The 23,981-nt window shown below is 36.3% G+C and overlaps 1 protein-coding gene across 1 annotated transcript in view; it reads right to left on the bottom strand.

Moving 5' to 3' along the window:
- Nucleotides 1–23,981, bottom strand: part of DOK6 (docking protein 6) — a 263,651-nt gene that overhangs the window by 86,449 nt on the left and 153,221 nt on the right. The window contains exons 4-5 of the mRNA XM_072851317.1: nucleotides 21,223–21,342; nucleotides 10,691–10,880 (exon numbers count right to left, since the gene is read on the bottom strand). Of these exons, the coding sequence (XP_072707418.1) occupies nucleotides 10,691–10,880; nucleotides 21,223–21,342 (310 nt within the window). The remainder of the gene's footprint in view (nucleotides 1–10,690; nucleotides 10,881–21,222; nucleotides 21,343–23,981) is intronic.

Raw genomic sequence — 23,981 nt, 5'->3', positions numbered from 1 at the left:
ATGCCTTCCCTGGACATTTACAAATAATAGCTTGAGCATGTTTGCGACTATTTCATGTATGCCATTAAAACCATTTTGAATATCCTAGGTAACATATAAAAAGTCTTTTGAAGTACTTCCCCACTTTCTCACTCTGGAACATTCATATTATAGGTATCCTTCATATCATAGACAGAATATTAGTCTCAAGATAAATGCTAATATACATTTCTATTTCTGTGTATTGCTATTTCTGCTCTAATTTCTCTGATGGTCCTTTTTACCAGCTATTTGACACTACTTCCACATGCACTGAACACTTTTTTCTTGGCTGCCCTCCATTTCATCTGTGCTTCTAAGCCTGAGAGCTAATCATACTCATTTTTCTTTTTTTTTCTCTCTGAGAAATTGGCCCAACAGGGCCTAAAGAAGCCTCCCATAAAAAGGCAAAGTACCTGTGAAATGAAATATTTGAGATGGTGTTGTCAACATTTGCCACTGACAAGCACTTATTCTGGCCAAACTCTTCTTGCTACTTTTTGCTCAGATCTTCCACACTTTCTGATTAGATGTTGTTCTTAAAATGCTACACATATTCCAAAGCTGCTACAGTTTTTCATCAGAAAACCAGCTACCTTTTGCTTTTACTCAGAAGTCCATCCCTCTCTATTTCTGTCTTACTAGCCCATGTATTTCATCACCACGTTCCTATCTCCTCCTATTCCATGTGCTTAGCCCATTCTGTCGTCCCCCCCAGTTTTCATCCTCCTATGTCCCTCCTATTTTCATCAATCCCTTGAGTTTCTTTTAGACCCAGCAAGCTGGTCCACTTGCTGTGCAATGGATGTGCAAACCAGCTTTAGCACACTCACGCCCTGGTCCTCTCCAGACCAGGGTCGGTTTGCATTGCTGCTGTCACTTTTTATTCTCTGGTGGCACTGACAGTACTCTTAGATAATAAGTCACCAGAAATATAGATGATCCAGCCTGTTCTTTCATTAAATAAAGGTTTGGCACCCTCAGTCATCATCTGAAAGAACTTCAGGGTTTTCCACTGAATCATCACCTAGACTATAAAATTTTCTGCCCTTCAATCCCATTCCTGACAGTAAATGATACTTATGGTCAGATAGTTTCATAGTTTCAATTTTTTTGAGTTTTTAAATACTGCATACTAATAAATGCAGTTTTGCAATAAGTGATGATAATTTTTATTTACTTTTATAGTCAACTTAATGAAATTTCAACCATAATAGCATATATTTCAGGAAAATAAAATCTCTCCTGTCATTCACCCCAAAATGTTGTTTTGAAGAAGTTAGCAGGGATCATTTAAAGTACCATTTTAAAGGAGGGATATTTTCCAAGTTGGACAGAGAATTAAAAAAAAAAATCTTTAAAATGTGAAAATCTGCTCTGTTGAACTGGTTCAAGCAAATCATGCGAGTGCAATGTTATATTTGACTTTTCGTCCACTGACAGTATAATCAAGTAGATGAAGCATCCTGGTGAAATATAGCACTGTACTGAGTTTTCTTCCAAAAAGTCAGAAAGATCAAATGATGTTTAGAGCTGCTGAGATTGAGGGATTCCATTAGATGCTGCCTCTCCCTCCCCTCTTTCTAATAAGATGGAAGCTTTTTAGAAAATGTGTGACAAATGACTACTCACAGCAAAAATAAATCACACACTACAGAGTACAACATTATTAATAGTGCCATAATAGTAATAACTTACTGTGATAGCAAAGAAGTACTATTAGGAGGGACACAGTAGCTAATAGCATTTCCTCTAACAGGGGCTAAGGGACAAACCTTCCTTTGGTACCTTATAAATAAGCGGAAGATTAAAGGAGCCTGCGGGACCAGTCAAGCACACCTCAAAAATAGCCTGAATTTTCTAGAATGCTACTGAGCAGGCACTGCCTGTAAAGTGCTCTCCATCTCCCCTATGCAACAATATTTTGATAGCTCTTTAGTTAATTTAAATTAGAGTGAGAGGACACTTAGTTGCAGTAAAATATTTGAGGGGGGCATAATGTATGATAATGCTAGGAGGGCTGTGACATGGTTTTCAATTACTAGGTTTGTTTTCTCCTTAGTAGAATGCTTTATGAAAACAAAACCTGAAATTTATCACATGGATTGGTATTCAATCAGCGTATACCATCACTATCTAAAAAATTAAAGGAATTACTCACGAATGGTCAATTTGATAGCTCTTTCAGGTCTTCCTATTTAGTTATATACCTATTTTTGGAAGAATTCATTTTATATTATACTATATGTGTCTTTAAACATATTTGTGTGTGTGTGTGTATTTGTCTTAGTAGCAAATATTCACAAAAAGTAACTTGGATTTCATTAAGGGTGCAGCTGTTAAGAAGTGGTGAAGAATCTATATCAGAGGTTTTTAGGACGTTTTAAAGGTTTGAAGCAAAATATCCTAGGTATTCTTGGTTTGTTTGGACATAAAATTAAAAAAAATAATTTTAGCACAAAAAGCAAATGAATGCAAACTCCCCATTAATTTACTTTCAATATTATTGTCTTGGTTTTGTTCACCTATAGCTTTTTACAGAAGAGCAGAATTTGTTTTTCTAATTAATGAAATTAATAATTAATTAATTAAGTTAATGGATGAAAATATTCATTACCTTCATGATTATTGATTGATTTTTGCAAAAAAAATTTGTAAAAAGCTACAGCAATAGAAAAAAAAAAAAAAAGAAGTCAGTAACCTCCACAGTTACTTACATATTCCACCACAGTCCTGTGTTCACTGAGATCACATATAAGTTTGGATATGTGTATACATAATATACATATATAAAGCTCTGCTGGTAATGGCATTCAGCTTACTAATGAAAAGCCAGAATACAGCTACTGAAAAAAAGAATTACCATGGAAATTTCCACACTAGAGTTTCTGCTCTCACACTATTACTATATCCAGAATATAGAAGTACTTCTGGAACTGCTATACATCTGTGACTGACAGTAAAGGCCAAAACCACTCTATTGACCTTTTTTTGAAGCAAAGAAGTTACTAGGTACCGTCATACTCCAGAAAAGCTACATCTTAGTAAAGTTAAACAAAAAGATACCAACAGGTATTTTATAAGTGAGTTTATTATTTGTGAGAACAATGAATTAACACTATCTGAGAGAACAGGGGGAATTAGGCAGATATTAGGTAAACCTTCCAAGACCAGCCTGCTAAAGCAGCTTTCTCAGCTCACGAGTCGTGACCGTCAGTCATGCTATACTCAACTTGATTCCAGTATAATCAAGTCCCAAGACTGAGAGAAAAATAAAACTTCCATTGCAGTTTTTCACGTGACATACAAGAGACAACTGTTCAGACACTACAATGACCTTTAGAATAAACCTATGTGCCGGCTGAAGCTGAGGAACCACAGTTCCTGACAACAAATGAGGCCCACAAACATTTAAAACCATGCCCCTTTATGCTTCTGCAATGCTCCGTGTGTGTATGTGCAAGCGTGGGTTTGCACAGGTTCCTACATATTCATGAACAAGGCTCTTTTGTTGTGCAAATTCCAGCCTTTGCATTTTGATTACTTCCTTCTATGTTTGTACAGTACACAGCCACAGCACAGAGGATATTTCAAACCTCCTCCTCAATCGATGATACTACATTCATAAGCTTTGGAGAAAAGGAGTATTTATTTGTGCTTAGCATTCTTGCTGGCTAGATGGTTCTCTGTGCAAAACGTGGCCTTCTGGATTGCCCTTTGTAAAGTGTTTAACACTCTCCTACTGTCTGTATAGATAATTAGGTGCCCACTTTCAGCATTTTTAATCAGCTCATGCAAATGGGCTTAGTGGGGGAGAGATGCAACAGCATTTAATGGCTAAAATAGACACCCTGGCACTTGTAAATAGAATCTATACAAAAAATGAAGAGCATTATGAATTTATTAGGATTTTGTATACATGAGTTTCTGAGTTTTGCTGTTAATTTTTTTTAAAGGGGGCTTTTAATGTTTTGGTTTTTTACTTTTCAAATCTGAGACCTTTCAGTCCTCCTGTATTTTGAGGTAGAAGGTTAAATGTTATTATGACTCTTGGAGAGAAAAGGACCTGCTGCTGGGGCATCTCAAGTTATTCAGAACTGCCATATCAGATTAATTATTGCTATTGCTTATTTTGGAATTCAAAGGTTAAAATGTAGAGTTGAAACAATAAGTGAGTCCTAATGTGATTAAGAACATATGAATTATTTTGTCTGCTTCTTCTTCGCTCATACATTGCACAGCAATAACCTTGTTAGTCATATTCAGCATGAGGAATATTAATCCAACAATGCATGCTTAGAGTAGAGCATATGTATGAAAAAGGGACAATTAGAATATGGTAAGTAAATAACAAACCATCTGGCCTCAAGTGTGGATGTAAAGCCATCTGAAAGAAAAATGGTGGCTGGTCTCAAAATATTTTAAAACAAGCCCTATTTTGATTATGACATACAACCGTGTTACAGAGGGAGAAGGCAAATTGTGCACTTCAACTGAAAGGCACAGTTCAGGCTATCTCAGGATCATCAGAAGGAACATAACATGCTGTCTGCTAATACATTAGGCAAACACAATACAATTCTTAGTGATTTCATTAAAAGCTTTGTAACATTTGAATTATACCAATGATATTGGATATCTAGTGATCAGCTGAAAACTCATGCTGCGCCCTCTGGGTTGTAAAATATGCAAACATGAGCCACTTCTATAGATACCACAGAGATGCTTTCCTTCTGAGCTGTATGGCTTTTGTGTTAACTGGACAAACTTTAGGTGACTGTTTTTGTAACTGCATATGTTTCATTCAGTACAAATTCATAAGGAAATTTACTGGTTAGGCAATGGTGAATTAATGACTTAGTGATGTGCTCCTTCCTATCAATTTAGTATTTATAAATTTGTTCATTACTATGCTACACAACTTCATCTGTGGAGCTTGCTGCTCTGTCCTGGGAGCCGCTGACTTCTCAATCTATTTGCAATAAAATTACAGCTTAATAAAGGTAACTTTATTCTTTCAATATATTGTCTTTTTTGAGATGCCATTATTTTTCTCATAAAAATTAGAGCTTTCACAGCAAAGCGGAATAGCTCAGGCATTCTTTGTCAGCTGGAGAAAATCTTTTGTAGGTGTGTATATCATGGCTGAATTTTCAAAATGGACTAAAAAAAAGCAGAACACTTTAGAAGGTACAATAGAAATTTAGAATAAAGAAGCTTCTATATAATCCCTTCCTCTCTCTGCCATATTCAGTTATACTGTGGAGAATTTAATTGTGTGAGTTTTGGTGGAACTTGCTCTGACTTACCAATGCTAGAGCAGTCTGAGGAGCCTTGGCAGAGACAAAATGCAATGAGCACTTTATAAATCACTTACAAAGAGCTATATTAGTTTCTGCTAGTAAAAGAGTTCTTAGATTAGGTACCATGATCAAAACCAGAGTAGGAGTCCTGTAGATGAGTTAAACACACAACTCCGTTTTAAGTAGGGTTTAAGTGAATCAGATGACTAACACAGAACTTATTCCAGGTCAAGAATTTGGCAGAGGCAAATTGAGACTTGGAATGAAGTTGGAATGGAAAAAAAGTAGGAATGGAACTACAGTTATAACATATTACAGTATAACCTTGGCACTGCTAAAAACCAGGAACTAATTAAACCTTTTCAGTGGTAAAAATGCCACTTTTCCTAAAATTAGAGCTATGTGATTACTGAAAAAACCAAGGGGAGGATACATACAAGAGATTCCTGTTTCTTTTTTAAAGTTATTTTCAGTTTTTATCAATACATACCGCTTGGGGAAAGAATATGAGAAAGAAGGGAAGAGGCAGTGAGAAAACAGATAAAACAAAACCACAGAAAATTCACGTCATGGGTAATTAGGCTTTTTGAAAATATTACAAAGGTGTAAAAGAAGAAAAAGATCCTAACAAACTTAACTGTTAAGTGTGGGATACTGAGAGCTCTGAACTAACATTTATGTGAAATGATAAATCTATTTATTGCAGTTGCACGAGTGCTCATACTGCTGCTCAACCCAAAGTGACTTACTTACAAATTCTGACAAGCTTATGATTTATAATGATATTTAGAATGATTTATAATATATGATTTATAATTGCATGATAAACCTATGATAAACTCAATCCACAATTTAGATAATCCACCAGCAATCAGGCATTGAAGGCTTCTCTTCAGGGACGTATAGACCCAAGTTGATATACATCAGCGTATGAAGTCCCAGAACAACTATCATCTCATGCAGCACATACGTAAGGGGCCTTTCCCCACACAAGGGAAAAAGAGAATGTTTCCTGTAACTTAACTTTAAGGGTTAATTGACTAATACATTTCACATTAATACCAAAAATAGCCATAGAGGACTGACAGACAAATGAAAGGTTTCAGTCAGATGTAGTGCCTGAAGCAAATACTGAACTTTCTGCTTCAGATAACCCTAGCATCTGTGTATCTACCACTGAGAAAATGAGTATGTCAGTCTTGGGTCGCATAAAGGGAAAAAAGAGTCTGAGAAATTCTCATGTTACCACTCTGCAATGCTTGAGCTTAATATTTTTCTCAATCAAAGAAACAGATTCCAGATCGTGACAGAGAATACCACATTTCAGTAGATTTTCTCTGATGAAGAAAAAAACAAAATCAAAGGCAAATAAAGAAGTGTGGTTCAATGGGTTTCTCTGAATGCACAGAGAGAATAAACTTGGAAATACTTGAAATTGTTTAAATTTCTATGTCTTGTCTACAAAATAGAACAAAACATATTTCAGAAAAAGGAGCGTGGCATGTATTGGTGTCTCCTTCTGTTCTCAAAACTCCAAGAACAAACCTACTGCCTCCAGCTCTCTACTGAGCTAGAAACTTACAGTATTTGACAAAATTTGTCTGGGGCTTCCACAGCCCACCCCCTTATTGTATTTTCTCAGTCTGTTTAACTTGACTTCAGCTTGACTTTGGCTTTTTTTTTTAATACTTCTGGCCAGCACTTAATGCACTTGACCAGACAGCTTCCATATATAGAAAATATTGTTTAACATAAATGGCAGAATTGCAACAAAGCAAAAGAAAGAACATTTCAAAAGGAATGAAGAGTCCATATGTGTTTATTTTTCTCACTGCCTCACCCAAGAGATGAAAAGCAATTCTGAATTCTTAGGAGTCTCCTCTTATGCTCCTAAGAAGGTGCCTCAGCCAGCTTGTTTTGCTAAAAGGAAAGCTTGGACAACTGCCTTTTGCAGTTTCCAGAGAGTGAATTTTAAACATTGCTTATGACCTTTGTTATGGATTGTTTGATTTACAACATCAGCAAAGCAAATCCTGTAACTTTCGCAGTAGTCTGAAAACAGTGTCTTCACACCTGATCTGGGTTATGAGATATTTCATCCATACCTGTTTTACTACTTTTCTGGCATGCTTCTTGGGTTGCATGTAATTTATGCAAGCCAGTGCAAATTTACAGTACCTTCATCTGGACCGTTAGGTGGGCAGTTCCGTAAGGAGCACGCTTCCCATTTCAGGGGCTTAAAATCAGAGACAGCGAGGGACTAATGCTCATGTATGCAGTTCCAAAAGTTTGAAGAGAAATAAATGCACTCCTGCAGATCAACTGCATTCTTAGGCACAGTGTCTCCAACACATCCAATACCCAAAATAATGAGAATGAGGTGTTTGAACACATTATACATGTCCATAAATTAAGGGAACCCTGTTGACTCATTGATGGTTCAACATTAAAACTCCCTAAGCCAATCCAAAGCTGGTCAGGTGGAAAGCCTAACTCTTGGAAAAGTAAATGCTAGGCTCCTACCTCAGGTGCTCTGAATTACTGTGGGATCCATTCACTGTGTTAGATGCACAGTATTAATCCGTACAAAGCTACTGTAGTACCTAATGGAGCTGTGAATTACTATTTTCTGATTGATGGATAGATTGCATGGGATTAGCCCTAATCAGGTGCTTTAAATAATGAGAATCTCTCCATCCAGCATTGAACTAAGCCACACAAAACTGTGCTTCCCCCAAATCTCAGCAGAGTTTGGATAGGGAAGAACACAAATTAAGTAAATCACTGTGCAAGAAATATTTACTTTCATTGGTTCACTAAATAATGAAAAATAAGGATGGATCTAACTTCTTAGGTAGTGCAAAGATACATATTTACAAACTCCAATTCAGTGCAAAACTAAACAGAAAAATCTGGCAGTTTAAAAGAATCTGTGTTCATTCCTCCCATACTTTAGACATCCTCCAAATTGTGTAGTTATCACATTTCATTAGACAAGTGAACAGTTTAGTTTTATACATCCGAGTCCATATTCCATTTAAATGCAAAGCAATATATTTATTAAAAGATAAATTTAATTGTCTGAAAGCTTAATTTTGATCCTTTTATTTATCATAGTATCTCTCTGTGAATATGTCCATTTATTTTAATGGGAGGGATTTATTTTCTCAAAGTAATACCAAAATTGAGGATGGATAATAAATATTTAAAACTGAGCTCTTAATGTTCATGCAAACCACATACACATATAATGCATAGCTGCTAAAACTCAGTAAAAAATAAAAACTTATTTATAAATATTTCCTTTAAAGCAATTGTCTATATTTAATATTTAAGCCTTAGGGAAAAATTAAAGCAACAATACTTTTACTGCGTAACATTCTCATAAAACATGGATGAGTGCTTCACTTCTGATAAGACAGCATGCACCAGGAATTTACTGTATTAAGGTACTAACAGATCAAGGGACAAAGAAAATCATGTTCAGAAAGATGAGAAAGATGCTGATTAGAAAATAAAAATAAAACCCCAAACAAATCAACAACAGATTTTAAAATGAGCATTAGCGTTGCCCTATATAGTCTTCAGATGTTCTTGAAGATACTGACTTTTCTCTAGTCCTATTTTTTACCTCTACATTTTTCTGCCAGTCTAAATCTAGTCTTTATGCATTTCCAAATCAGATGGATAAAGCACTCCCAAGCAAGCAAAAGGGAGGAATCTGATCAAAGACAATAAAGCATGACAGATAAAGGCAGAGCTAGCTCATAATAATAAGACACAGGAAAACAATCCACTTTTCATCAGGTTGCATGGTCCATAGATTGTAGGGGAAGATGATATTCAGATACTAGTATGGAATTAAAATACTGTAGGAGGCTTAAAAAGGCAGAGAGATAAAACTCCCATTTTACTTGTATATATACAATCACTATACATAGTTTGTTAGTACTGATGAGTGGGATATTCACAAAGAATGGGATAAAGCTAAATCCTAGGGTTTTTGTTTCTTTGTTTGTTTGCTTCCTTGTTTGGTTTTCCCCAGAATAATATGGTGAGTTTCAGGCATTGTTTTGGCATTTATTCATTTTCTGGTATTGTGTAGGTATGTTGCTTGAACTAGTTTCACATGAGGTAGTTTGAGGCCTAGGGGAAGGAATGATTTAGAAAATTATTCTTGCTAAAATTGTATATTTGAATAAGCCCCACAGCTTAATCATTGAAATTAAATTGAAACATGGGGCAGACATTGCTAATTTTTAGTAAAGCAATATTAAATAAAAAAAAGTAATGATGCTTCATGATATTTAATGGTGAAGTCATCACAGAAAAGTAGCAGAGCACTAAAATGCTCTGGTGACATCAGTCTGGATATACAAAGTTATGAGTTAAGTGGTAACTCCCATCTATAAGAAACCGCAGAGGAACTTTGGTTATTACCTCCTTAGGCTGTAGGGTCCATTTGATCCATGTTTTTGTTTGTGATCACCAACTGTACTTTTATGAATATTTGTTTAATGATATTGAATAAGTACCCATCAAAATGCGTATAAAGATTTTTAACAAGGTAGTGTGGCTAACCCAAGAGTGTAGAGACACCTGTAATTTCACAGATTGCTTCAGAAAATTCAGGCTCCACATAAGCAAGTATGACAAACTTAGAAAAGTCTAGAACCATAAAATACAAGATGAAACATCACCAAAGACAGAGATAAACACAGAATTATTTCTGCGCAGAAACACAGAAAAGGCAGTGAACCTAACAGCAAGATATGAAATGCATTAAAAAGATATGAAAGGGAGGCAAAACAGAGCTCCACAGACATTTAAAACTGACCTGAGGATGAAAATGGCAATGAGGATTAAAACTGCAGGCAGAAAAAAGAGCTAGCTTTTTTATGAGTTCACAATGTTCTCTGTACTCCTGCTTGCAATTATACTCTAGGGCAGCAATCAGTCATCAGGAACATCCAAAAAGAGTAATATCTACTGTAAACGGAAGTTATTCCATTCATACTGTGCGATGAGCCTTTTCCATGATCCAGAATTAATTTATTCTACATCAAAAGTACTCAAATTATACCACACTAGTGTTTAAGCACAGTGAGATTTATAAACCTTAAGAATGACAACTCAACCACAGTTAAATAAAAGTCAGAGGAAGCTTAAGCTCATTTTAAATATAAGACATATTAACATTTATTTGGGACACTGGGTTGAATATATTGAAAAGTAATATTCAACAAACAGAAGTCTGTGGAGAGGCCACGTATTCCGTCTTTATAATGAGAGGCTAATCTAACTTATCAGACTGTTTCTCAAAAATCACTGCTTATTTCTTCTTCTTGCTGCTTCTCCTTAGCTCTTACCTTCCGGACTCAAATGTGAACCATGTTGAGTCACGTCCGTATCTCCTCAAAGAGCTCAGAGGCCACATGACCAGCTTGACCTTGGCATTGTGGATGTCCCAGAGATAGATGTTTTCGTGTGTGATCTGCATTGTACATTCCCCATAGATATCTAAATTTGGTGTAGGCATAAGATATACATTGAATCGTTCTGGAAAAAAAAAACAACACAGAATAAGGCATCGCCAGTTAAAGTAAGATTTTATACCGGGAAAAAAAAAATAAAGTCTTTAGTTATTGATGGTTCAGCAATCAAGGCCAAATTTCTAGTCTTGAACAGAGGTGAGGATCCACTGATGTCAAAGAAGCCTTGCTAGTGTACATGATAGGAATAAGAGGAGAATCTTCTTAATTTCATTTTCTCTATAAATAATGCAGCAGACTGAAATATCTTTCATAGATGATCTGCATAGTCCTCTTTGACATATGTCCCCAGCAACTTAACTGAAGTCCTTTATCCTCACATTAACATCCATGACTCTTTTCAAATCAAAATTCACAATGACTTAAACTCTGACAGACTCCTCTCTCAAAGAATAGAACTATAGATATCTTGGCAAAACATGTATGTGCAACCATTGCCCCTTAGAAAAACTGTCCTTGAAATTGCAAACCCAGGTTTACTTATTGAATCTTGTTAATAATTATGTTCTTTGTGTTCAGTTTCTATTTATTTGCCCAACTCATTATCATTTGTCAAATTAACAACATTTTTAATCATCTGTTGCTTTCTTGAAAAATCTGATTTAACACAATATATTATTATGGTCATGACATCAATTGCAATCAGCTGCACTTCCACTGCAGAGTGCACTCATTGCAGTAAGAGGTCAAGGGCATTAACAATTTTCTGAAGTGCCTGAATTGCATGTGATTTAATAAGTAAACTATCCTTAAAAAAAAATGGAAAAAAGGAAAAAAACAAGATTATGTAAAACACCATTAGCTCAGACAGAAGGAAGTAAACCACAGTAACAGCAAGAGAATTTTAAATAAAAATGCAATTTTCTTTGAGGAATAACTAATGTTTCTATGAGTTGCTTCTACAAAGAATTGAAAACTCAGTTAATTTCAGGTTGTACATATGGAAGTACTAGCCTATATTTTAACTCTAAAGGCACTGAAATCTTAGGGCTTAAGAGCATAATATGGGAGAGTGCAGCTGATTCACAACTTTCTCTCACAATTTCCTTTCATTTTTTAAATAGGATAGAAATGCAAAATGTCAATGCTACTGCACTGGAGTGTTGACAAGAAAGAACAATTTAAAGTATGAACATGAGCAATGCTTATTCAATACACAGTACTGGGAAAATGTACTTTAAAGGGACACCTGATAGGAAAATTGTCTCCAATTACTTAATAAACGAATGACATTTTGGTGTGGAACATTTTTAATCCACCATTTGCACTGAATTTTCTCATGATGTCCTCATAAAAACTAGGAAGGAATTTAAAGTAATTAGAAGAGGCATAAAGTGAGAGAAATTTATCATAACAGCCAAAATTAGATGCAGCTTCCCATTGTGTTTGACATTCACTATCACAGACATTATGTCTCCATTTTTTAAACATTTGATATATATACACTTTTCTGACAAATCAGTGAAAATATTGCAAATAAGTCAGTTAATATAAAATATGTTATAAGTATGTGTGTGAGTATGTGTGTGTGTGTGTGTCAATAAAGTGGCAAAAGTTTTGCTGAGGAATTAATGGAAGCAGGGAACTGCTGGGTGAGCAGTAAGAATTGCTGTCCTGCATAGCTATAAGTAAACTTGTCATCCCCGATGTTATTCTGTTTCAGTCAATTTAATTTTGTCCTATTAATGACTCCCCAATTGATTCATTCAGTCTCATAGCCATTCAACCTCTTCTCTCAGGCTCTAGTTCTCATTAGTCACACTAATGGGTGTTAGCCCTAAAAGTTTCATTTTATGACTAAGGTCCCAAGTGTGAAACTCCTAATGTTTTGTAAAAGTCTTCTGACACACAGCACAAATAGATTAGCAGATGCTGCTGAGACCATTGAAAAGAATTTCCCCTAACCCTCAGAGGATTGCATTGGGCACAGCTGTAACTTAACCCCTACCGAAGTAAATTGAAAGACTTACATGGGAGTATGGGTCAATGACTGCATTGGGAAGGGAATGGTGGAGAACAAGATAACTTATACTTTGCAATGGAATTATATTTTTATATATATATATATATATATACACACCCTTTTTCAGTATCATTGTGATGGTCATGCAAAAATGGTCATGCAAAGCCTAGGAGCTACTATGCAGGTGTGCTTTTATCATATATTAGACTCTAGTTTTGCATTGCCATGCTGTTACTTCCTGTTACTTACCTCCTCGATTTGAAAGAAAGATACAGATGACCAACATACCAGCTGGCTGTCTCGGCCTCCCCTTTACATTACATGAAATCACACAATGTGTCTACCAGGGAATGGGGCTACTATAAGAGAATTTAAATCTTTCCCTTTCCCTGTTTTCACTGACAGAGCACCTCAGACAGCAGAGAAAATAGAAAGGTGTAATTATTTTCTGAAGTAAACATTAAACTGTTGTGTTGAAAGCACAGAATATTTCAACTTGTTTTAGAAGTTACCAGGATACTCATGAAATGCTCAACTTCTCTGAAGTGTTTGAGGATATTACTGCATGAAGGGTATTCAGGACATATGGTATCCTCAAACTGTCAGGAGACATTTGCTGACTTTGCATGGGAGGCCAGTCTCTAAGGTGAGGTGTCATGGATTAAAGAAAGTATGTCTGATTAAACTCAACATCAGCTGCAGGGCAAAACACAGCACCCTTGCAACTTACTCGAATTGGCAAGAAAAGCAAGTGTAGAAACACATGTGTTGGAGAAGATTGGGGATGGATATATTTGCTTTTGAAACAAAAAATTACTAATACTTTCGAGCAGTGGGAAATTGAGGACATGGAAAGGTGTGGATACTATTAAATGATTTTAGGAATTAAAACACAGGGTCCAATTTTTCCATTTCAGAAAATATTTGAACAGGTATCTAGGTAGTGGTAATACAATCATTCAGTTTTTAGAGGCAAGTTTTGCCCTTAAACTCATCCAGGCAAGAACAAACATTCATAGGCTAGATTTGGGAATCCCAGCTGAATTCTGTCACCAGATCTTCTGAATCACATTGAATAGGATATTTAGCTTCTCTGTGGGTCAGTCACCATCTGCATATGAGTGGGATGAGATAATAACAGTTCATTGGGTAGCAAGATTAAGTAAATAGAAGTTAATGAGGGACTCAGAAAATAGGGTGATGGAAGAAACCAAACAAGTAGATGCTACCCTGTTGGATAAGACAAGGCTGAGACTGAGCAGGTGCAATTCCTCAGCACTGAGCATCACAATCCTCCTCTGTCCTCCTCTAAAATTGGTGAGAGCAAAGTTCAGGGAGTGGGGGAGTCAAGACGAGAAAAAAATGCCAATATATTGCTACACTTATGTCCTGGTTTCAGCTGACATAATTTTCTTTATAGTGGCTGGTATGGGGCTATGTTTTGGATTTGTGCTGAAAACAGTGTTGATAATACAGAGATGTTTTAGTTGTTGCTGCACTAGTCAAGGACTTTTCGGCTTCCCATGCTCTGCCAGGTGCAGAAGAAGTTGGGAGGGGACACAGCCAGGACAGTTGATCCAAACTGACCAAAGGGCTATTCCATACCATACGATGTCATGCTCAGTATATAAAGCTGGGGAAGAAGAAGGAAGGGGGGACGTTCGGAGTGATGGCGTTTGTCTTCCCAAGTAACCATTACACGTGATGGAGCCCTGCTTTCCTGGAGATGGCTGAACACCTGCCTGCCCATGGGAAGGAGTGAATGATTTCTTTGCTTTGCTTTGCTTGCTTGCATGCACGGCTTTTGCTTTACTTATTAAACTGTCTTTATCTCAACTCTTGAGTTTTCTCACTTTTACTCTTCTGATTTTCTCCCCCATCCCACCGGGGGGAGTGAGCAAGCGGTTGGGTGGTGCTTAGTTGCCGGCTGGGGCTAAACCACGACAACTTATTATTCCACTCTTTTCAATGTAACTGCTCTTTCCCATCTCCTTGAACAAGCAGAGCAATGCTTCATCCTACACTTTGTGCATGTAAAGGTGTTTAGCATTTGGGCTTTGGCAAGAATATGACTTTTAATAATGTTTTCCAGAGCACAGGAGCATGAGTCTTTGTTAAAATGAGCATATTGACTGAGACGGAGACTTGGCAGCAACTCTGAAATACTCTCAGCCTTTCAGCTCAAAGTCCAGCTGTACTGGGGAAGCAAAATGAGAGGCCCAAGGATCCTGATTCTGCCATTTTATCACGGGATTCCTTTGCCTAAATCATCCCAGTTGGAAAACTGACCAGATGACATTGCAATCTTGCAATCCAGATGCTTTGTTCCATTTCAGCTTTAATAGGAGGGAAAAACTACTTATGGAAGGAGGCAGTCAGGTTGGTGGAGTCTATAAGAAGAGGCTTTAAAAGCAAACGTTCAGTTTCTATCTGGAAGAAACTCCTTCTCCATCTATGAGACTTCTGCTGCTGACTATCTGTGGCTAATTTTCAGTGTAAAGAGAGCTTTAAGTCTCGAATTCACAGCATTTTGTGTTCATTGGTATGTCAGGTCTATTAGAATGATTCTCTGACACTTTGCACAGTGAGGAACCAGGATTCCAGAATTAATTTTATTCCTTTGCTTATAATTATTCCGCTTTGCTTCTGGTAAAAATGTATGGAAATATTTATTAACACCTCAATGAAAATATAAAGGATACCATAAATGCATTCTTTTAAATTGTTTCACTGACAAGTAGTAAGGTAGAGAAGAATCTGAAATCTCACTGGATTAACCAGCCATTAAAACTGTAAACACCTTTCTTTTCTGAATAAAGCTGGCTATATTTGGTTTATTAACAAAAAAACCCACCAAAAACAAAACAAAAAACCAAAACAGAACAAAGTATAAAAATGGATTAAGGATAACAGAAGATGAATAAAAAACATGCAAAATGCTTTTATGTAGTAAATCATAAACAGAGATTCTACAGACCCTAGAAAATTCCCTAAAACAGGTCAGCTCTGTGCACGTAATTACAAAGTCTCTATGCTTTGGCTGTAGTTTCTAATCTCAGTATGTAGCATAAAGAAATAACTCAATCCTCTTCTGAGGATTCAAAGACATTGTTCACTATGAAAAGCTGCATTTTTACTAACAGAAATTAATGAGTTTCTTGCAATTAAAACCCAGGAAGCCAGACTGCTGTACTGTGGAATGTTTTTAAACAAAAAAGAAAGGTAAAACAAATGTTATGAAAAAGAGGAAAAACTTTAAAAAGGAAGTAATTTTATGAGATATCAATTTAAATATTAGGCAGGGAGTAAAAGTAAAAAATGAATTATCTTTCAAACTTTTCCAGACTTCTAAAATAAAAATTAGCTTCATAATGCGTTAAAAAAAAAAGGCCAAAGCACCAGTAACACATAATAGAAAAACATCATATTGACATCACAGGCATGACACCTAACAATAAATGAGCTACAGCAGCAAAAGATGGATCAGGCCTTTTCTTCAGTTTAAAAATTTGCATTTTTACATTCGCCTATTTTCTGCACTGTTTACATCAGGTTTACAGGTAAAGTTTAATAGAATAAGATTCAGTACAAGTATTCAGCTATTTTAGTGTTATTTTTTAGTCTTCAAAATAGGTAGGAAAAGAGTCTTCATCAAAGGGAAGCACCTGCTCTTAAAGACTGAACTTAGTGGCACTGTCTACACATAATGCTTTTTTAACCAATATTGTCTTGAATATTCTGGTTTCTTTTCCACAGTAAACATAGTCTGTCATTGTATACTGTCCGTTTGGATGACTTCTTTCTAATTACTTCCTTTTATAAAGAATGAAAATACAGTGACACATTGGAAACAGTGATATTTTGAAAAAAATCATGAGCATGGGCAAATTCTAGATATGATGACAGCCAGGCAGGTAAAAATATTTAAAAAAATAGATTTGTTTTTGTTGTTATGTTTTGGGGTGTATTACAAATGCTTCCAAATGCAGTCTACATTCACGATTTCTTTCCCTAGCAGCAGCTTGAGAAACCTAAGGAATATGAAATGTGTGTGTGAGTATCAGAGGATATTGCTTAGAAGACTACTTGTCAACAGTGTTATCAGATCCACCTAAGTCCAGATTTTCTTTCCTGGAGTTATAACTGTGTATTATGATTTGTATTATCATTGTATATACAGCTCCACTGCCATTACATTAAACTCGTTATCTGAATAGGATCATGTAGCCTTTACTGCTTTTTATTTAATAGTATATTTTCATTCTTTATCAAATAATCTAAATGGACATTCATAAACAGTAAAAGACTGTATTTGGTGTGAAAAGAAATGTAAACAGAAACAGGGTTGCTGCTATAGGGCTGAGGAACACATACAAATCACTTAGATTTGCAGGAGAGAGAAGGTAAAATGGTTGGAGAGTAACAGAAGCTTCATTTCAAATCTCATTTTTATTGGAATCTGTGTATCGTTTCAAACTAAGCAGTCATTAGTTGTGAGCCTTAAATGTAAAAAGAAAACCATCTAAGGGCCATTTTCCGTGGAGGAGTTTACACAGTAAGACTTGCGGTAATACTTCTTGAAAGTAATAACAGAGATGAAATCCAGTCAGAAGCTTTCTGTTACTGATGTGCTTTGCACAAGAATTGCTTAGATGTCTTCTCTATTCTTCCTACAGGACACAATAGCTAAAGGTCTCTGCTATAAGCAGTACAGATCTATAGTTTGGCTCTTTCAACCAGTCTATCACCACTGCAGGATTGCATGATGTTGGAGGGTCAAGCAACAGTGCAACTACAATAAAATAGATCTCACTACCACTTACTTAACAACTCAGAACTATAAAAGAACATCTCTTTCAGATCACTGCACTACCATATATTTTTATCCTCATATGACAGAAATGCCTTATGAATGTGTGGTCTTTTAGCCATGACATTTGTACACCAAACAGTGATTTTGCCAGCCTTTGGAACAAACTGTTTTGCAAATCATATTGTTGCATTTGTGTCACAGAGAATTAGGTGTCTTCCCTTCTGAAACTGAAAGCTCATCTCAGGAGAACCACAAGAGTGAGAGAGGGAGGATAAACAGGCTCAGATGTAACAAAAAGAGATATACACAAATCATAGAAAACACACATATTTTCCTTGCCAAGTATTTCTGAAATGTGCATCCTTGGTTATAAAAAATATAAATAGCACGTAGCAATTTTTATGGCATATACAATAACAATTAAGAAAATTATTACAAATGTTGCAAACTGAAGGTACTGGCTACAGCGGTCATACACAGGGACTAAAACTCAAATCTACACAACAGAAAACTTACTGTTTTTTCAAGAGATAGCCAATTTATCTGGTCCCTTCAGTGAATACCCTTACACGTACATGACATACATCATGCAAATATCCTTTAAGGACAGGAATGAGCAAGTAGTTGGACAGATGAAGAACATAGCATATTAAAAATATTATTGCTAGGAAAATGTAAAGCAGCTCATTAAAAAAAAAACGTATTAGGTTAGTTCTTTTATGATCAAAGAAGTATCTTTATCAAATTTTAAACATTTCAGAAAATCTTTAGGGCAAAGTAACCATTTGAAAAAAGACAGTGGAATGAGATGGGATTAATGGTTAATACACCTGTTCTTTTGGGATTAATGGTATTAACACCCTGTCACATCATAGAGATATCAGCAGTATAACACCATTATTCTATTGCTTTTAGCCCTTAAAGTGTAAAAAAAAAAATATATATATATCTAAAACTGAAGAACCAATGTCACTGTAGTCTTAATGAAAATGCAATCTGTGGTCTTGCTCAGACACTAAGAGACATATTTTCTTCAGTGACCTGAAAGAAAGCCCTCGTATGATTCAGGCAAGAGAACCTGCATGAAACGAGATGCTGAGGCTTTACAATGCTATGATAGGTTTTACAAACTGTATTCTCACATCTCTGTTTCAAGTAAATATTAATACATCAACTAACTCAAGAGGAATTCTATGAAGTTGACATACTTGCAATATGTTTTGAAATAATGACATTCAAAGGTACTATACCAGTGTACACTTTTTATTTAACACAAAAAAAAGACCCTGAGAGTGACACAGCTGCCATTTTCACAATGAGCAAGATTTTAGACATTTCATACATATAGTCACTTTTCATGAATTTCAAATTAGGAAATTAACTTTGACCTTTCAGTTTCAGGTCAGTAAAAGCTCAGTAGATTTTTTAAAGGTTTTTAGGTATCTTTTGAACTACAATTTTTGATAGCATGCCTTTAAAAGCTACAATATGGGGAAAATGTGCAAGAAAATAAATTTAAAATTTGCATTTTTTATAAGAGCTCACCAAATGATTCCACCCTCCAATTAGTCACCTTTTCCATAAAACTGTCATGTGGGGAATGACACTGCCAAATTTGCAGAATAACATAACTAGTATAAACGGAAGTCATGGTTCCACTCAACTGATTGTACTGAAGGAATCTGCTAAAGAAATTTGAGTGCAACTGCAGGTTCTTACAGCACAGCTAAATGAACAAAATGCTAGATTTCATACCAATAGTAAGAATCTCTCTGCTTTTCCCTCCTTCCAAGTTGCTTAAAAGACCCCCAAAACAGAATTTGCTTTGCTTCTGAACAAGACAACTTTGAATTTCAAACATGCTTATTAAAATGCAGAGTTGTGCATCAAGGGGATGAGGGTAGGAAACGGATAGGTATCAGAATTACTTGTCTGAGATACTGTAACTAATGATTTAGCAGAGCATGCTTGTCAAATATTAGATTATACATATTCAGCCACTTGGTTTAAAAGAATATGGCTAATGATACCCTCCATGCATTCTTATTCATGTGATTTGTACAACACAAACATGCTTTGCCTCTTTGTTTCCTTTCATTTATTTACTTAGAACAATAAAGATACTAATTATGTTCATATATGCTGGTTGGTAGCACTGCAATTAATTTCTAGATTAAGGCAACCGAATCAATACTAGTTCACACAACATAATTAATCTGTGTCTTCTGGAGGTTATGTGTATGTAACTGGATCTCTTTCAAGAACAAGATGAAATGTAACATTTGCCATCTATGTCCGAAAGCTGCTGGACAGTACATGAATTCACTGCAGAAAGAGCTTGAGGAATTTCAAGCTATTTTTCTGCTTACATCACAGGCTTTTGACAAGATTTATTCCCTTTCACATTTGTGAAGGAGCTCCACCTGCTCACATAGTTCTCTCTTCAATAGCATGCATATGAGCTTTATACCTATAGCCTATGAGCATATAGCAGACAGGATGCTTTGAGTGGTGTCTGATCATTATCACTTTCCTACATTAGTGTCTCTCCCTTTGTTAAGTAGTTTGAGACTACAAATTAAATCCTGTGTCTCACAGCAGGCAAACAACTTCACAAACATTTGAACTTCTTTTAAATTGCACTTGAACATGTCTGATTTTTGAACAAAATTTCTTAAAGATTTCTGTATATTTTATGTTATTAGATTCAGAGATGTCTGGACTCTTCTATGAAATTAATACAATATAATCAATATAGTGCTATTCATTCTATAATTTAATTATGTAATTTTGTTTATAATGATAGTTGGGTTGATATTTTATGACCATTGAGGCAGTTTGTTTTATTACTTTGTTAAAAGCTATTGGATCTTATAAAAGCATCAAGACAGTAATAATCATTGAGAGCTGTAATTTAGGAAGGAATAAATAAGCACATTTTGTGTTGCCCTCATGTTCATTAATAGGAATTAAATGACAGCATAATCACAGATTTTCTTTTGTTGTTGTGTATTCCATCCACTAGCATCCTTCCTGTGCATGTGTCTAATCTAAAATTGTGTTCCAAATAGCCTTTAGATGAAGACCTACAAGCTCAGGCTTAGTGCTGACTAGCATCTGTCATTGCCCTGTATTTGACAACACTTAGATGACCTTGACTTCATTACTCAAGACAGGTATGAGTTTAAAGCAAATATGTGTTTTGCAGTCCAAAGTGGTGGTGATATGTTCATCGCTGTCTTTTAAAGGTGTGGAACAACAGCTGCTGTTTTATTCCTCTGCACAGAGGCTATTGTTTCCAGAACCAGAAAGGTCATAGTCATCATTTCCCATGACAGGAAAATGTGAATGCAATGAAGACATGAAGTCACTCTATATGTGATATCTGTGCTAATTTAATCATCTTTATTTGTAGGAAAAATAGGATTAAGGCTCAAACCCACATCCAAACGTTTAGTTATTAATGATATGCTTCTAGCTAATAGTAAAAATCCTCACAACAACAAACACAAGCAAAGGTAACATGGCACATCACCTAAGAACTGATCTAGGAGCAATTACAAAGTTACTTACCATTTTGTTCTCTCTGGACTCCAGCAGCAAGCAAATCTGGTTCCCCAAGACTTATATCATTGAGCCTGGTTCCTAGACACTCCATGCAAAGATGTTTGCACCATTCCTCTGCCTCTAGTTCTGGAAAAAACAGAAAAAAAATTGTTCATGTTAACATTTTGACGTACATCTGAGAGCTCCCTATCTGCCAGTCTACCAAGGCATAACCCCCCGAGACACCACAACAGCCCCCCTCCACATCCAGCCTCATCCTATCCACTTCCCAAACTTAACATCATGAAATCTCTGGCATTGGTCAAACAAACAACATCTCAAGTTGGCGTTCACACAGTGTGAAACCACAACTAATAAAAATCATGCAACTAGGCTGACTGTCTCTTATTACAGGTTAAGCTTCACCTAAGGGAAACTTTCTGGAGAGCAGACTTGGCACCAGCCATGCGCTGAGCATCCATTGTCATGGTCAGTCTATACCTGATCATCTTTAGGAGTGGGTGACTCCAGTCATCTAGAAATGCCTCTACTAAACTGCCACAGTTTTTTCATTCCTATTTTTGGGGACATCTGGAAAATACTTTTGTGACAATCTCTCCAACGTAGTGCTAAAATTTGGAGAGATAGAAAAATACTGCATGCAAGCCCTGAGGCATCTGGTGATGATGGCTCATTGTAATTTGTGAAAATTTATATGCATGAAAAATCTTTCCATGCCTAATTGGTACAGTCCTCAAATCCTCGTCTGTTTAGGTATGGATCTCAAGTGACAGAAACATTTGCTGGACAAGAAAGGGAGACAGGCATGCAATTTCAGCTGAGAACCTTTGGCTACCCTCCTTTGTTCAGGGCCCTGAATAATCCAGGAACAGATTGCTCCTGAGTTATTCTGGCTATCAGCTGACAGAGTTCCCAAGCAGACAGCCCAAATGATAGAGCTTGTTTTGGGATTTTTGAGAGCCAAATGTGGATTTTGTCACAGGGACACAAACAATTTGGGGGGCTTCTTCAGAGCGCTGTAAGCATAGGGGTTTCCCTTAACCCTTCCTGACTTTTTGCAGTCTTTGTCTCAAGATACAGATCCCCAAAGTTGGTCTTCTCGTAACATCCTCAGCTTCTGGTGGTAAGAGACAGAACTTTCTGTCAGTAACATCCAAATGACATTTAACTTTGTATGTGAGAAGAAAATATTGAGATAACAGTGTACTGTTCCTTAACATTTCTACAGATACAGCCTCCTTGATGGAAATAAGGAGAGAACAGGTATATCTCTGGACAGCAATAAAAACTTAGGGCTTTTAAAAGGAATAATATGAATTTGTTTAAAAGCCTACCTCCAAAATTCATATTCTGCTCATGCATGAAGAAATTTCCCTCCTGTTTTCCCTTCCTCTCCTTCAGCCTTTGCCATTTCCTTGGATATTCGTGAGGTCTGTTGAACCACAGCCATGCCTTATAAATCATACCTTCCCATGGAGAAGGCTTCATGCCAGGGAGATGATAAAAGTGGACCACAAGACATGCTGCCATACTCTGGCAGGACGCAGAGGGGGTGTGGGGGGCAGCGCACCAGCATGTGGGTAAGCCAAGCCCCCCCCAGGGAGGGTTTCCACTGAGTTGCCCAACATCTGATTCCAGCTACAGATAAACTTGGGGGAATCAGTGCAGAAAGGCTGGTAGCACAAAGGTGACAGTGCAAATCTAGTCCAGTGCTCCCATGTTTCCTTCCCTTCCCTCTCACAATTTCTTTTCTGCTTAAACCATATCGCAGAACAATATATATGCTGACAGAATGCATAGCTCTATATAATGCTTGTAATTTTTCCTGGAGTGTGGTCAGGATATAACATTTTATGTTATTTTACAAAATCTGCATTTTATTACTTTATTTCATTGTGCCTGCACCCAGACTGAAGGGGTACATTGTGGAAATGTAGAATGAGATTATGGTAAACAAACACTAAACTAACCTTTCTAATTTTACAAACATCTAAGGAGAAAGGAAAACATATTGGCATTTCCATAAATCCAGCTTAGCATCAATATATATTCAAAACAGGACTCATGTAAAAGCAACAAGTTCTATTTATATGTATTCTCACACCACATTTCCAGCAGATTTTTGGGGAAACAAACAAACAAACAAAAGTATTGTTCTAAGAAGCTGTTTCTTGTGAGCGTCTTTGTTTTCATCTCCTCAGTTCGCTTGCCTCTCTCTATTACAAGAACATCTAGATCTTGAAAGTTTGAATCCAGAAACTGCCATTCAGGGTGTTTGACTCTGGCAGTTTAATTTAAGCTGCTGCTGCTTCACTGCCAGACATTGATGATCAGACCATTCTCCAACTGCCACACAGAAGAAACTTATCTTACTGTGAGCATTATAAGGTCATGGCTATATTTTGCAAAGTGTAGGCTACAACATGCATTGTATTGCTGTATAACTCAAAATTTGTATCTTACAAAAATGGTTGACTTACTTAATACTACAGAAAATATAGTTTCAATGCAGAACTGAAATATCTTCCCACAGGACTGTGAGGATTTGTGTCTGCTGTCAGAAGCTTCAACAGTATCTACAAATGTGTTTGGAAGGTCAAGGGTATGAGGGTACTGTGCAAATTAATTTTACCTAATGCATCCTGATAGCTATTGCTTACTTGCAAGGCATTGCCTTCAACATTTTCCTTGACAGACATGTGAAATCTTCTTTAGAAGCAGGTGAATTACCTTTCAAAGACAAAGCCATATTTCTCCTTTCATGA

The sequence above is a fragment of the Ciconia boyciana genome, chromosome 2 (genome assembly GCF_034638445.1).
Source record: "Ciconia boyciana chromosome 2, ASM3463844v1, whole genome shotgun sequence".
In the NCBI taxonomy this organism is placed as follows: domain Eukaryota; kingdom Metazoa; phylum Chordata; class Aves; order Ciconiiformes; family Ciconiidae; genus Ciconia; species Ciconia boyciana.
This window is presented reverse-complemented; position numbering and strand designations above follow the sequence as displayed.